Here is a 16,449-nt window from a genome sequence, read left to right as displayed (position 1 = left end):
ATCGTTCCGCCGAGGCACATACGACGTACTCCTCGGGGGAGGCGTGGGTCCTCGACGGCGATTGTCGCGGTCGAGTGGATGATCATATTGCCCACGTCCTTCACACCGCGGAGGCGATCTGGGGCTATGAGCCGACTGAACTATGTCCGCTGCAACAGATCTGTTGTGAATCATGTTTCGCGACTGAGATACTGCTGTATTCTGCTCTCCTGCCGCCCTGAGCAGGGCCCGGATTTGCATCAACCCTCTGCCGGCCTCTGACTGGGAGGGCTGGATCGACTCTGCTATGCGGGCTGCGGCTGTGAGATTCTGGATCGGAGTGCGGTATACCTTAGGTGGAGGCGGAATGAGTTGCCATCGACTGGACTCATGGATCCGCTCCTGAGCGCGCTCGTCGAGAGCCCGCTGGAGGTTATCCAGTCGAGTGCGCTCAGCCAGATTAGCTAAGCGCACCTCCTCCAAGGCCCGAGCCTCGGGGGTTTCCCCTACGATGGGCGTGTGGAGTGCATCCATGTTGCAGCAACGAAGTTCTTCCCTGTGCTGAGAAGAGAGGGGATCGGGTCGGTATTCCTCGTGGGCGTGCGACGGATCGCCACCTCCGTCTCCGCTGCCCTTGCGGTGGAAACCGGGTGGGCTGCGAGGCCCATCGACCATCAAGACTTCGGCCGCAGGATCGCTGCTGTCGCATTCGGATGCGGTCTCCGCAGATCCAGTCGACAGATCGAACATGCCGTGGAGAGTTTCGTCGGGCTCGATTGCCGCGACTTGATGGGTGGTCGATTGCCGAACCACCGCATGTTTCACCCACCGCTGAAGCCGCGATCGACCGGATCGTTTGCGGCGGCGTACAACGGGGGGGGGGGGGGGACGCCATTGGAGCCGACTGGTATTGAGTCGACGGCTGCCGAAGAAGAACGCCATGAACGCACGCGCGGAAGTGCGTCGCTCCTCGGACAGGGAGCGCCTCAGTGTCCAGGGGAGCTTCTTGGAGCCACGCAGAGTCGTCGGCGACGAAAACGAGCGCACCGAGACGGATCTCGCGGCCCTCGGCCAATCCGCCGCCGGAAACCATGATGATGGTGATCAGAAAAACTTGCAACTTCACCAATAAGTCGCTAAGACACCTGCCCCACGGTGGGCGCCAATTGTCGTGGTTCTAAGTCTGACAGTAGAAAGGGGGTAGGTATGGAGAGGCAAGATCTTAGCTATGGTAAAGATGTACACACGAGATTTACGAGTTCAGGCCCCTTCTCTGAGGAAGTAATAGCCGTACGTCTCGATGCCCGGAGGCGGTCGATTGGATTATGTGTGTTGTATTACAAAGAGTGCGAACCCTTATCCCAGAGGACGGGGGTGGCTTATATAGAGTTCGCCAGGACCCCAGCCATCCCCCGTTACAGAGGGTTGAATGTACATAAAGTAAGGGGCATTACTGATAACGCCAGCATTAAGTACTCTTAATACTTATGAAGACTAAGGAGTAAATATCCGGCCGTTGCGTACTCTTCCGACTCCTGGTCTTCGATATGGTCGAGTGACCTTCTTTATGGTCGACTGACGATAAGTAGCGACCGTCTAGTGGAGTGACCGTCGAGTGGATTGCACTCGACGTATGAGATTGGTGCTCTTCCCTTGACTCTTGGTTTTTCCATCTTCTAGGGTAGTGACCTTCGGTGGGACGTATAGGTCGAGCCCTGACCCTACCCTGGGTCTGTATCCTCGTTAGCGTCCCCCTGTCTCGTGGACAGGCTGTGGGCCCCTGGCATTAATTCTTTCACAAAAAATTCTTATTAATTCCAAAAAATGTCTTCGTGGATTTCCAGGACATTCCGAAAACTTTTCTTTTCTACACATAAAACAACATCATGGCAGTTCTGCTGAAAACAATGTCAGTCCGGGTTAGTTTCATTCAAATCATGCAAGTTAGAGTTCAAAACAAGGGCAAAAATGTTTGGAAAAGTAGATACGTTGGAGACGTATCAGCACTAAAATCCACCGCTGCCCGTGCAGAGCAGCGCCCGGAGGTGGAGGAGGCTGACAGACGTGTGGCGCCGATTGAGCTGCCCTTATAGGTCTGTTTTTATGATCGGTCAACGACTGATCCGCCCTTTCAGACTATTAAGACGGGTTTGAAAAGTCCGGCTGTATATGTTCTTAGGGCATGTATAATGGTGCTACCTTAAAAGTGCCATCTAGGATAAATAATGAGATGAAGAAGAGAGAAGCCAACTATAATTGGCCGTTTGTATGTGTCACACACAGAGCTCCGTGGATACCGAAGTGCTCCTCCGCATTTTGACTGGGCTGTCACGATGCATACGAAATCCGTGTAAAGAAACACGCACCCAGACCCAATCATCGACGACACCGAAGAGCATTCGGAAAACGTGCGGCACATGCGAGCCGTACCCGTACGCACGGCTCGGAAGCTTCCGCCGTCGCCCTCCTGCCGCCCGCCCGCCCGCGGCGCGGATGCGGAGTCAGTCGTGGTGGTGGTACTACTACTTTGATGATTTTAACCCTGCGTGGTAGTGGCACGTACGTTGCGTCCCGTCCCGTACCACCACCGGAGACGGGTCTAGGTGGCCCTGAGACCGTCGAGGTCAAGGTGCGGGCCGGTGGTCAAAACGAAGACGGCACACGACACGAGAGCGCTTCTCGGTGGGCCGACGGGGGCCGGGACAGCGCCGCACGACAGACCGGAGCTGGTGCGGGGCGTGCGGCGCCCAGGTTGACCGCTGCCGTTTCTGCGTGCGTCCGAGCCCGCGTGCGGGTTCGTCGTCGTTTGCTCGATTCCGTCCGGGCGGAAGTGTGTGCCACTGCCACAGCACCTGGCAACGTGGGGCGTCAGGGGACATGGATTTTGCGTCGCACGGCAGTGCTTCCGAAACAATTTGCTTCATGACGCGGCGCAACGAGGACACCCACCCAATTATACTTGTACCGGAGTCGTTATTAGCAAGCATAAGCTCACCGCTGCTGCTCCACGAGAAACTAATTCTCAGCTTAGTCGGCACATAAAGGGAGTAGGACAGATGCTAGAATTTACTACTGGGAATGTGTAAAGCTAGACTAGTGGTGAAAGAATTTTCTGGCAGTTTGTACTTTTGGATCGATGACCCATGACGCGGCGCCAAAATGGATCCTCGCTCCATTCCCGTTCTATATAGGCATATCTTGCGCTTTCCATTAACAATACTACTTTTTGGCGCTGGTATGCACCAGGGAAGAAAACCTTCCTCCTCCTCCTCCTTGTCTGAACATGCGTTGAACAAATTTCTCTCAGGCCTGCACCGTAAAACCCCGTTTTTCCTCCCTCGTAAAAGAATAATAATGCTCATTTTCCTCATGCTACCAGCAGGGCTGAAACCACTGTTTTGACCCCTTTCTTTAATTTAAGCATGATCTGATACCGGTTCGAAAAAGATTCACGATCTAATCTTTTTCCTACCGCTTTAGTTCCTGGGGTAGAATAACATTACCTACCGTCATGGTCAATGACGGTAGGACTTAACTGCGCCATCATGACCATTCAACGCGGGAAATACTTTACCATCAGGGTCTTTGGCGATAGCCCATCATACCCTACCGCTATAGTTCTTGGCCATCAGAAAAGGATCTTGTGAATTTTATGCAAAGTGACGTCAAATCATGCGTAAATTTTAAAAAATTTGTAACAGCAGTGAATTCGGCCACCAGAAGGGTGCATCAACTGAGAGCAACAGAAAATGATGACAAGGAAGGATGACGTGCACATTTCGATCGGTTCCAATGTCTGCTGCCTAATCAATCCCCACTTGCAACCTCTCCTCTTCCCAACTTTACTTCTTTTATCTGCTGATGCGAAAATCATTACCAATTTACAAGTGGCAAATGCTCCTACTTTTACCGACGGAGCGACCACCACGCCGGTTTTCAACATCAAGGGTCGGGATCCACGCCACTTTCGACACCTGTGTACGTAGTAGTACTGGACAAAGTCGTTATCGCCGGCCGGTGAAAGCACACATGGGTCATCCGGGAAAGTTGGGTCCGGAGCAAAATAGTACTTGTACAACATCCGTGCTCCACATACCCTATCCCGATTAATAACTTTTTTCTGTTTGATTGAGCCCTTGAAGTTAAGAATATGCTCCACTTGCCGGTCCATTTTCTCTTGCATGCTCATGAGCATGATCATACCCACTTCTTCGTCCGAATCCGACGAATTGAGAAACTCATTTTTCAAGTATTTTTATCAAGCTTGTTTGTCCATACGCCTCGTATGAGAAAGCATTGGAATCAATAGTTTTCCCCACAAGAAACCTAGTCAGACAATGTGTTAAACACATCAAGGGCAAGGTGTAGCCTGAAAGTTGTTGGATGTACCACGGTGGTGTCCAGGCCGGCAACAATGTCCACGGCAGCAAGAACGGACAGGGGGACTGCAGTGCTGGTGCTGGCGGTGCTGAGGTCCGAAATGGTGGTGCAGCAAGGGTGGCGACGAAGCTCCAAGATGTCCGACGCAGAGGAGGAAGAAGAGATGAGAGAGCAAATGAAATCGGTAGGTCGGAGGGGTGGATTTGGTGCAATTTATAGTCGGGTCGGGGTGTCGGGTGTGACATGACGGACACACCCGGTCGCCCCCAGGCCTCCCCATATCCATCCTATATCTAGGTTGGATATGAGGGATGCCGGCTAGTTCGGCCTTTTGAGGCCCGTTTGAGACGCATGTCTGTGTCGTATTTCTTAACCGGTGATGACCGTGCGTTCGCGCGGGCGAGTTCGAGAAAGGTTTGAGGCGTCCGGCTGTAGATGCTGTTAACAAGGGCACCCACCCAAATATGTTGGAGTCGTTATTAGGAAGCATAAGCACCTGAAATTAATCCTTAGTTTAGTCGGCACAGAAAAGGCGTGCTTTCATTGGAACAAAACAAACGCTGGAATTTACTGTGAATGTGTAAAGCAGGCTAGTGGTGAAAGAAAATTTTCCCATTTCTTATTACTTTTAGAAAACGATGACCCATGATGCAGCGCCAAAATGGATCCTCGTTCCATTCCGTTCCATACAGGCATATCTTGTGCTTTTCGGTTAAGAAAACGGCTTTTCGTGCTGGCACGCACCAGGAAAAAAAAAAGCTTCCTCCTCCTCCTCCTCGTCTGAGCATGCTGCATGCGTTCAGCAAATTTCTAGCAGGCCTACACCGTGAAACCCCATTTTCCTCATGCTACCAGCAGACAGGGTACATCAACTGAAAGGAACAAAAATGATGACCGGGCAGGATGACGTGCACATTTCGATCGGTTCCAACGTCTGCGGCCTAATCAATCCCCACTTGTAACCTCTCCTCTTCCCAACTTTGCTTCTTTCATCTGCTGATAGGAAAATCATTGCCAACTCGCAAATGCTCCTACTTTTACCGACGGAGCGACCACCACGCCGGTTTTCAACATCAAGGGTCGGGATACACGCCACTTTTGACACCTGTACGTCTAACCGGACAAGGTCGTTATCGCCGGCCTGCAAAAGCACACATGGGTCTGATGGCGTCTCTCTTGAAATTTCAACCATTCCATTTGCCCATCCCGATCTCAGCAGTCAGCAGTAAATTGCACCGCTGGCACGGATAAGTTCAGAGAAACTGCTTCCTTCTGGGTTCAGTGAAACTGCCGGCCGGCCGTCGGCATGGTCGACCCTCCCCTCCCGCACCGCACCAGACAGAGGCGATCGGGCAGGATGGAGCCGTCGCGATCCGTAGCTGATTGATGCACGGCTTTTTCTGGCGTGGGATACGATGGGACGTGGCATCGGCCTGATGCTGGGGACAGTGGGCATCTCGTAGACCTCCGGAATCGGCATGCGATCCGACCCTACGATGCGACTTGACATGGGAGAATTATTCAGGGCACGATCATCGCCTCTGTTGCTATCAGGCCAGGCATCAGCGACAGTGGGGAAAAGCACTGGGGCGGGCGTTCGTATCTTCAGTAGTAGTACAGCACCACAGTGAGAAAACAAGGGCGCACGTGAGAACAGTCCAGGGTCACTAGATCGTGTGATGGTCATCCGGGTCATGGCCTCATTGGATCGTGTATGCGTAGCACGTACACTTAGTTTTGCATATCGACGTCTTACAGAGCATGGAGTGGAACTTCTCTAACAAGGATGATCGATTATACCTTTTCTTTTACATGGTACACGCAAAGACGCTCGTATACACTCATCCTATAAACACCTTCGAGAGGCTGGGCCGACACAACATCTTGAGATTAACAAAGTCATCATAGGCGTTTCATAGTCGACGAGAACGTCTCCTCTCACTGAACAAGCATCGCCAGAAAAAAGAGACCAAATGAAAGATATTCCATGATATAAGATACGCGCAAGTGATTTATTTTCTCTAGGTATAAGATACGCGCCACATTTTCATCTCTCGAACCATCGCCATGTCTGAATTGCCATGTAGTATTATGGAATAGAGGAATATATTTCCCATTTACCCGGTGTTGTGGTCGATTTTACCGGTGTTGTTGATTGCACTATTTCAAGCATCAGTACATTTACTTTAGGTTCAGGGTAAAATCGTAGGACTAACATTCATTGGTTGTTGTGGTGCTAAATCTGACAGTAAGATAGTTATGTGTATGGAGGTTGATCTTCCAAGACACAATGGGGGACACAAGAATGTACACAGGTTCATGCGCCTCGACGGTGGAGGTAACAACCCTAGCCCTGTCTCTCCGGGAGTTGCTCTTGCGTATGAATATGGGATTACAGAGATTGTGAATCTTTAGCTAGATGCCCTAGGCAGGATTATATAGAGTGCGCCATCGCCAGGGCCCATTGAGATGGCAACTAATGACTCAATCTGACAGTAAAATAGGTAAGTAGTTTTGTACTTGCATGTAGTGCTACTACATGTACTTCTTGGAATTTGTCTTACAAAGCGTGGAGTGGAACTATTCTAACAGGATTGTCGATTATATAAAACAACCGTCGAGATCGACCAAATCAAAGCTATTCTCGAGAACTAATATGTGATTGAATGGTTAGGAGGGTTGTGATACCTTAGTTGATCAAGGATCAAACCCTAAGTTTGACGCTTTGGTGTCTCGTAAAGGCAAAATGTTCTTTTCCTTTGCGAAGAAGGTAGAATATTCTTTCGGTGGAAGGCGGCGTTCCGGTCGATAGTGAGACTTTTGTGATGACTTTGTCAATCTCAATAACCCTCGGCTTAGTCTCTTAGATGTGCTCATATGTAGGGATAAAAACAGAGCAGAAACGGACGGAACTCAGTGCTACCACATTTGTTTTCATATTTTTTTGCAGAAGCGGAAACGAATACATAAACCCCGTAAATGAATACGAAAACAGATACTACCGGAAACGGACAAGGAGCGAATACAAAGCGGACATGGAAACAGAAGTGGGCGTTGACCGGAACTTAAAACCCCCTTTAATCATAGAGAAATACACACAAAAACAAACAAATATAATGAGTTGTTAACATGATTACAAAATAATATCATTATGTTAGCAACTTAGTGTAGTATTGTAGTAGTACTAAACAATTATGTATAGAGTCAAGCTGAGTACATGTGTGGTAGTAGAAGTTGTGCCTCAGATTCATTCTACTAATGGTGTTATTGTGTGTTGTTTGGTGGTTGGGCTACAAAGGAGATATAGGTCTATAGTAAAACGGAGATATCATATTCACGGAAACAGAAAGTTCCGTTTCCATGTCTGTTTCACCGGAAAACACCGTTTCATTTTTGTTTCCCTTTCCGCATAAAAAATTCCATTTCCACTTCCGTTTTGCAAATTTCCGTTTCCCTTTTCATATTTCCTCTCCGTTTCCATTTTTCCTCCGAAAAAACGGAAAGTTTCTACTCTATTTTCATCCCTACTCATATGGGTGGGGTGTATGTGGGTGCGCTCATATGAACGAGTGTATGTATATGTTTGTAAACGTCTAAGTATATGTTTCTAAAAAAAAGTTATTCCATTATATAATATTCACCGAAAAGCAAATGCGATTTTTTTTCCTTGGTAGTATTCCACCTCTGAGACCGCCGTCATGTTTGAGTTGTCATGTAGTATTACAGAACAGAGGAATATATTTCCAAATTGCAAGTGTTGTGGTCAGTATTACATTGGCTTGATTGAGTTTTAGTATGGAAGTGTCCAATTTTTTTTTAAACACTCTGTAAAATCACAACTACCATGGTAATCAATATGGGAAAGTTACAAGCTTTTTTTCTGAAATATAATAATAAATATAAGCAAAATACACATTCAAATAAATACTGGGTGATGTGATAGCTGACTGGGCGGCCGACTGGGCAGTCAACTGGTCAAAACCACTTCAAATCTCGAGAAACATGTTTGAGGAGAGGGAGGGGTTGAATCTTGACTGCTTTTGACCGTTCAAGGTCTTACCTTAGATGGTTTTAAAGTTCATGATTGATCTTAGACATTTGTTGCAGTTCAAGGTTGAAAACTTGAAATATGAACTTCAAACTTGGGCAGCTTTTAGCATAGTATACAGAGAGTTAGTTGTGAACCTTCCAGATTTAGTGAGAATCCAAATACATTTATGCAATATCCCCCCTCCCTCCCCAAGACCTCCTAATTTCAGATTTCTCCAGTTAGATGTAAGATCATTAGCAACTTTATGTAAACACAAACAATTACTCCATACAACCTAGGAAATCTTTCGCTTGGAGAGATATTTCCTATCCATATATCTTCCCCAAACATAGTATTAAGTCTATTTTGGATATGGAGTATTTGATCCCGAGCTCGTATGCTCCTGCATGAACAGTAAAATCAAAAAAATAGTAAAAAAAAATCAAAAATATCTGATTTTTTTTGTTGTGAACATTGATAAATTTTCTAACTACGTGCAAAATTTCAGGTCAAAATGACATTCGTGGAGGTCTGGGCAAAAATAATAAAATCGATGGTCCAAAAGACTATTGTTGGAAGCATTTTGGAGCATCGATTTTTTTATTTTTGCCCAGACCTCGATGAATGTCATTTGGACCTAAAATTTTGCACGCAGTTAGAACATTCATCAATGTTCATCACAAATTTTTTTTAGATTTTTTTAACTTTTTTACTAATTTTTTTTTATTTTACTATTCAAGCGGGAGCATATGAGCTCGGGATCAAAAGAGGACTTTCGGTCTATTTCATACTTCCTTTCTACAATATATGTAGAAAGTTCCCTTAGTCCTTGCATAACGTGAGACTGAGTTGGCTTGAAAGGCAAAGAACAAAACAAATTCATGCTGGAGTATTTCTTCTTAATAATCTCCTGCCATAATCCCTCCTCATTTTCAAGCTTCCAAATCCATGTAGTCAACAAATAAACATTCATAATAAGTAAATCTACAATCCCTACCCCCCCCCCCCCCCCCCCCCGATCAACTGGTTGACACACCTTAGATCACCTAACTAGATCATATTTATTAGATTTATCATTTTCTTGCCACAATAAACTTTGCATAAAAACTCTACTTTATGTGAAGGGCCTTTAGGAACAATAAACATTGACATCATATAATATATAATACTACTCAAACAAGAGTTAATCAGAATGAGGTTACCAGCATAACCTAATTTTTTGCTTTTGCCAAGTCCCTAGTTTTTTCTCTACCTGCATTCCACATTATTCCAGTCACTATACCTCGACTTAAAACTATGTACAAGAATTCCTAAATACTTCATTGGCAAAGTACCAAATATTCATGTAAAAATCCTTCTATATAACTCTACATTTTCACCAGCTTCTCTAAAACAACACATATCACCTTTATGGAAATTAATCCTTAAACTCTACAGTTTGGTTGCCCTTGCAGTCATGTTGTGTTAGAAGAGTTGTCGCGAGGTTAGCCAAAGGTTGTTCCCCCAAAATTGGCTACATCATATCAGTTAATTTGTAAAGTGGTTTTCATTTCCCTCTCTTGTAAGCCTATTTCTTTGGTTAAAACATCTTTGACATCATTCGCAACAAATTATGCTATGTTCATTAATGCAAGATGCAGTGGTTCAGACACTTGTCTTTCCATTATATAGGTATATATATACTCTATCATACAATAATGGAGTATTTGTTAAAGACAACACATTTCTTTTATACAAGGAAGATACACCCACCTTGCACACACATACATATATGATGGGATCGGGAATACATCATCGGTCCTTGCTAAATTATACTAAATACACCATCTTGTGAACGCTAACATTTAAACCCTGGCGGGTAGAGTTATGTCCTCACAACTGTACCTCACCAAGAGACCAATGGTAGTTCTCAATATTAAAAATAAATGCTTGCATGCTTTTCAGCTAAACACCATCTATTTTCAATTGGGCCTCTTTGATTTAAAAAAACGCTCAAAAGGATTTTTTAAGGATTCTAGCCCTTAAAAAATGCTCCTATATGGTTTGTTCGGTTTATAAAATTGCAATTCATATAAACTATTATTATGATTCATTTGTATTAGTTTTCATATGAAAATTTTAATTCACTCCAACCTCATTTGAAGAATTCTCTTATTTCCGCATGCACAATCAAACAACTATTCAACATGTGAGGCACTCTACTCCTGCCGTTTCTTCTTCTTCTATTTCTACGAATTCAATAAGCCTATGAATCAAAGTGTTTTAAGGGGTTAGGTTACTTGCTCGTGCAAAACTGAAACAGATTGTTCTGCACGTAAAGCACCTATAAAATTTTAAAACCGGCTGCTTTGCCTCTTGGACATCAACTGTCCAACTGAACAGCGAATCTAACAATATATAAATATGACAAACGAACAGAGCCAAACGCTGTGACGGAAAAACTGCAGGCGCGCCATTGACAAGAAAAAGGAGAGATCGATCAGCTAACCGGAGCAGGAGAGGACTGCAATTTCATACCGCCACCGAACGAAACATCGAACGAACCGTGCTGGGAATCGCAAGATCATCCGTTTGTCCTCATCCGCCCATATCTAAAGAACACGGACAAAAAAGACAGAATTAAACTAGTAAGGAACGGTTAACCAACTCCTCCTAATGATAAGCACAAACGACCACTCCTGCCATGCTATCCCATTCCCTCCGTGGAGAAAGCAAGTTTGAATGGATGGTTGGTGGGTCACCGTTAATTAAAAGGGAAGTCGCCATCATCCATGGATGATGCATCACCATTCACCAAAGCTTTAGCTAGGTCACCCCCTTTCATACCTTGATGCTTTGCTTTGCTTTCGCCCTCTATTAATTATTCGTCTGAAGCTGCTTTTGGCCACTAATTAACTGACTAACTAACCAAGCTTCTCGTATCCAGAAAAATGCGACCACCATGCCAAGGCTAGAATTTGAACTCTAGTGGGTTGGTTCCATCACAAGGAACCCTTATATTTTTCTGAATTTATTTCAGGCCATCCGGCGATGTTCGTTCGGTGAGAGGCTACATTTCGTCCACTGCGAAGGCGTCTGTGACAACTCCGTCAATCTCAAGATGGTATGCCGGCTCAGACTCTCTCAGAGCAAGTATAATAGGGTGACATAAGCAGGCTATAAGAAATAGAATAATATATCTTTACTTAGTTGGAGGAGAGAGAAGATGAGAGAGAAGAGAAGCTGGTTCTTGATTAGTAGCCTGCAGCAACACGAGACCAAAGACACTTTGTGACGATTTAAGGTGTGCCAACTATTGATAAACTAGTATATATTTAGAACTTACTATTGTACATGCCGGCTAAGAGGCTGACTGTAGATGACATGCCAACTTGTTATAGCTGACCGTTGCCTGTATTATTAACCATGCTCTTAAAGATGTTTATAGAAGTAGGATGTGCGTACATGCATTAATAAAGGTGAGTGTATGTGCATATGTATATGCATGAGCGTCTGTGTCTCTATTGTGTCATTAAAAACAAATAAGCTTCGTGCGTATGCATCACCAATGATCCTACAAGCTTTCTAATCACTAATTACACCACCTGCTCTATTTGGCTTGTTAAATTAATCAATCAAAAAAAGTTAATGAGACCCTTCTCCAACCCCACCCACCAGGAAGCCACACACACACACAGAGGACAGAGCGCCCACTCCGGCCTTTATATGCACGCGCCGCGCGCGCCATCTTCGTCTTGTCCTAGCACAGAAGTCGCAGACCACTCCCTCCCTCTATTGACTTCATCGGAGCAGCAGAGAAGAGCAGAGCAGAACAACAGAGCGCAAGAAAGGGTAAGCCATGGGGTTCAGGAAGGGCCTCCTGGCGTGCTTCGGGCCGGGCGGAGGAGACGAGGAGACGGAGCAGGAGGCGCGGGCGACGCCGGGGGCGCGGCGGCGGCGCACGGTGATGAACCTGCGGTCGCTGTCGCTGGAGGACCTGTCGCGGACGCTGGCCACCACCAGCCTGCACGCCTTCACCCTGGACGAGCTCAAGTCCGTCACCAAGAATTTCTCCACCGCCAACTTCCTCGGCGAGGGCGGCTTCGGCCCCGTCTACAAGGGGTGCGTCGCCGGCGGCCTCCGCCCAGGCCTCGCCGCGCAGCAGGTCGCCGTCAAGTACCTCGACCTCGACAGCGACGGCGTGCAGGGGCACCGCGAGTGGCTGGTACGTCCCGATTGATCCGCACCGCGCCCGCAAGATTTCCAATCAATCGCCAACCGCAGCTCGTTCTTTCTCTTAATCTAACCATGTGTGGTGTGTCTGGTCGAGCAGGCGGAGGTGGTGTATCTGGGGATGCTGAGCCACCCGCACCTGGTGAAGCTGCTGGGGTTCTGCAACCAGGACGACCACCGCATGCTCGTCTACGAGTACATGCCCCGGGGCAGCCTCGAGAACCACCTCTTCAACAGTAAGCGCTCAGTTCATCAACATGATTCTCAGTAATTTTTCCATTCTTATCTCTTGTTCGACGATCGATCGACTGGGTTGCTGATTGATTGGGCGTGTGATGGATGCAGATCCGCTGGCGCCGCTGCCATGGTCGACGCGGCTTAAGATCGCCGTGGGCGCGGCCAAGGGGCTGGCGTTCCTGCATGAGGCGGACACCCCCGTCATCTACCGCGACTTCAAGGCCTCCAACATCCTGCTCGACTCGGTGAGCTCCATTCCTGCTCATCCACCCGCTCGATCCGATCCAATCCATCTCTGTTCACCCCCCCCCCCCCCCCCCCCCCCCCGCTCGATCCGATCTCCCGATCCAATCCAAACCTGTACCACAACTGTACCAGACCACATCTGCGCCAGAATTCAATCTTGTCGAGCAAGTGGGTAGCAAGTCGCCGTCGACTTTGCTGTATTTTGATCAAGTTGCCTGAATTTTGTTATGGTTGCTGGTCGCCACGCCAGCTAGCCTCGCAGGCCGCACGTAGCGTCCGATCGTTCCGGGTCAAGGCCTCGCTCAATTTTAGAATTCAGAGAAACCAACACGCTCGTGCGAAAATTCAGATTTTGCATCGGCAACGCCCGACAAAATTAGCCAGCCGCAAATTTCTCTTTGTTTACTGGTGATTCTAGATGCCGGCTGTTGCACATAGTCTAAACCAATTTGTCTAGTTGGTCAGAAGCCCGCACAGTTCTTTAACCCCGAGCTGGTACAGTACGTGTACATCCCAACCACTATTATAATGCACAGACGGTACGCGCACAGCAGCGGCATTATTGAGGTCCAATGTGCAAATAGCCAAATACACAGTAGATTTCCTTAACATAATCATCTCGGTCTCACCATCATCTGTGCTGAAAGTTAGGAGTGTAATTCAGTTAAAAAAGAAGAAATTCAGAGTGTAATTCAGTTAAAAAAGAAGAAGTTCAGAGTGTAATTTGCTGACCTCGGTTTGATGATCTGGATTTGCAGGATTACGCAGCGAAGCTGTCGGACTTCGGGCTGGCCAAGGAGGGGCCGAAGGGGGACGACACGCACGTGACGACGCGGGTGATGGGCACGCACGGCTACGCGGCGCCGGAGTACATCCTCACGGGCCACCTCACGGCCAAGAGCGACGTGTACAGCTTCGGGGTGGTGCTCCTGGAGCTGCTCACGGGCCGGCGCTCCGTCGACAAGCGGCGGCGCGGGCGGGAGCAGAACCTCGTCGACTGGGCGCGCCCCTACCTGCGCCGCGCCGACGACCGGCTGCACCGCGTCATGGACCCCGGCATGGAGTCGCAGTACTCCACGCGGGCGGCGCGCGGCGCCGCGGCCGTGGCGCACTCCTGCCTGCAGAGCGTGCCCAAGGCGCGGCCCCGGATGCGCGACGTCGTGGACGCCCTCGAGCCGCTGCTCGCGCTCGACGACGACGTGCCCATGGGGCCCTTCGTGTTCACGGTCTGCGAGCCGGAGGCGGCGGCGGGCAAGGGGGACGGCGCCGGGGACGACGAGCCGGCGGCCGCGCAGGGCAAGTGGCACGTCAAGTCGGCCGTGCACGCGGACAGCCCGCTGCGCAAGGGTGACTGCTGGGTCACCAGCGCCGCCAAACGGCCGGAGAGCCCCCCGGGTGTGATCTGATCTGAGCAGGGAGGGACGGAGGAACTCCGGTGCATAGAGACGAGGGATTACGGTGTAAATAGTGACGATCTGTTCTTTGATTCTTTTCTTTCTCTTCTTCTTGGTGATGTTACTTCATTCTCTCAAGAACTTTTAGGGTGCAAATTTTGTATTTCAGTTTTGTTGCTGATATATGTACTACCAAGAGTAGTTCGGCTGATGCATACCTCCTGTGACCTGTATTATGAAAGTTTGAGGCAACCATACATGGTAAAATGTTCATGTGAATTCCAATGGACTAGTTTTGGGACTGTCTACAGGTCAATCAACTGAAAACATAATTTGGGTCAGTCGACTGACCCAAAGTTGTTTCAGTCGATTGAGTGGCGAAGCCACACGCTATAAGTGTGGCTTGACTACACAGGATTTTTTTTTATCTGGAATTTAACTACACAGGCTCATGCATTCTCTTATTCCCTGCATATTTCCTTTTTCTTACTAATAGATTTATTTTGTCAGGGTTTGCTAAATGGATAAATTTGTGGATAAGATGTTTTTTATTCCTGTTTATGATCTCAAAAAATTAGTAGTAAGGTTTGACATCACAAGGTTTTGATCCTGGCACCGCCACTGATTGAACCTGCCCTCGACATCGCACTTGCACCACACATTTCATTCTCTGGAACCTGGGCCAAGTCCCAACGATGGCCTGCGCATCCATACACTTCTTCCGTCACCCTGTGCCTTCTCAGCCATCTGTTTTCATCACACACACACACACCTGGCACCGCCACTGATTGAGCTTGCCCTCGACATCGCACTTGCACCACACATTTCATTCTCTGGAACCTGGGCCAAATCCCAACGATGGCCTGCACATCCATACACTTCTTCCGTCACCCTGTGCCTTCTCAGCCATCTGTTTCCATCACACACACACACACACCTGGCACCGCCACTGATTGAGCTTGCCCTCGACATCGCACTTGCACCACACATTTCATTCTCTGGAACCCGGGCCAAGTCCCAACGATGGCCTGCACATATATACACTTCTTCCGTCACCCTGTGCCTTCTCAGCCATCTGTTTCCATCACACACACACGCACACATGCACACACGCACGCACGCACGCACGCACACGCACACACGTGTTATCAGACACATGCATTTTTTTAGAAAAGGAGGATGACCCCCGGCCTCTGCATCTGGGCGATGCATACATCCACTTTATTAATTATTCTCACAAGACCTTAGAAAGGCATACAACAGCAAGACTAAAGTCACCGTCTAAGCAACAACTCTCGCTACACCTATCCAATTGATGAAGAGGCGCAGATAGTCTGGGCCTAATACCAAACAGACATAGCAGCCAAACCTAAACATCTAAGACCTGAGGTCCCAACTAGGACGCCTGCCGGGTATGGGGCACCTACCAGTCCGGCACACTGATAACCCGCAAGTATACGGGATAGTTGTAGCCTCTTTAGATAAGTAAGAGTTTCGAACCCAATGAGGAGCTAAAGGTAGAACAAATATTCTCTCAAGCCCTATCTGCCACTGATACGACTCTACGCACGCTTAGTGTTCGCTTTACGTAGAACAAGTATGAAACTAGAAGTACTTTGTAGGTGTGATAGGATAGGTTTGCAAGATAATAAAGATCACGTAAATATAAACTAGGGGCAGTTTAGATAAAGAAACAATAAAGTAAATATAGCGAGTGTGGAAAAGTGGTGGTAGGAGTTGTGAAATTGTCCCTAAGCAATTGACTACGTTACTAGACTGATAGCAAGTTTTATGTGGGAGAGGCATAAGCTAACATACTTTCTCTTCTTGGATCATATGCACTTATGATTGGAACTCTAGTAAGCATCCGCAACTACTAAAGATTCATTAAGGTAAACCCCAACCATAGCATTAAAGCATCAAGTCCACTTTATCCCATACGCCACAACCCTCTTACTCGGGTTTATACTT

The 16,449-nt window shown here is 47.6% G+C and overlaps 1 protein-coding gene across 1 annotated transcript; it reads left to right on the top strand.

Moving 5' to 3' along the window:
* The first annotated feature begins 12,128 nt into the window (after window positions 1–12,128).
* On the top strand, window positions 12,129–14,763 carry LOC123159897 (serine/threonine-protein kinase RIPK). Its single transcript, XM_044577704.1, has 4 exons — window positions 12,129–12,593; window positions 12,702–12,837; window positions 12,947–13,083; window positions 13,843–14,763. The coding sequence occupies exons 1-4, from the start codon at window positions 12,228–12,230 to the stop codon at window positions 14,488–14,490; spliced, it is 1,287 nt and encodes a 428-aa protein (XP_044433639.1). The 5' UTR covers window positions 12,129–12,227; the 3' UTR covers window positions 14,491–14,763.
* Window positions 14,764–16,449: the final 1,686 nt, after the last annotated feature.

Source organism: Triticum aestivum, chromosome 7B (genome assembly GCF_018294505.1).
Source record: "Triticum aestivum cultivar Chinese Spring chromosome 7B, IWGSC CS RefSeq v2.1, whole genome shotgun sequence".
In the NCBI taxonomy this organism is placed as follows: domain Eukaryota; kingdom Viridiplantae; phylum Streptophyta; class Magnoliopsida; order Poales; family Poaceae; genus Triticum; species Triticum aestivum.
This window is presented reverse-complemented; position numbering and strand designations above follow the sequence as displayed.

Bases quoted from the DNA above. Each gene is read 5' to 3' on its own strand.
- LOC123159897 (XM_044577704.1), top strand. From the start codon at position 12,228: ATGGGGTTCAGGAAGGGCCTCCTGGCGTGCTTCGGGCCGGGCGGAGGA. The intron at 12,594-12,701 runs GTACGTCCCGAT...CTGGTCGAGCAG, and splicing joins AGGGGCACCGCGAGTGGCTG to GCGGAGGTGGTGTATCTGGG. The intron at 12,838-12,946 runs GTAAGCGCTCAG...TGATGGATGCAG, and splicing joins CGAGAACCACCTCTTCAACA to ATCCGCTGGCGCCGCTGCCA.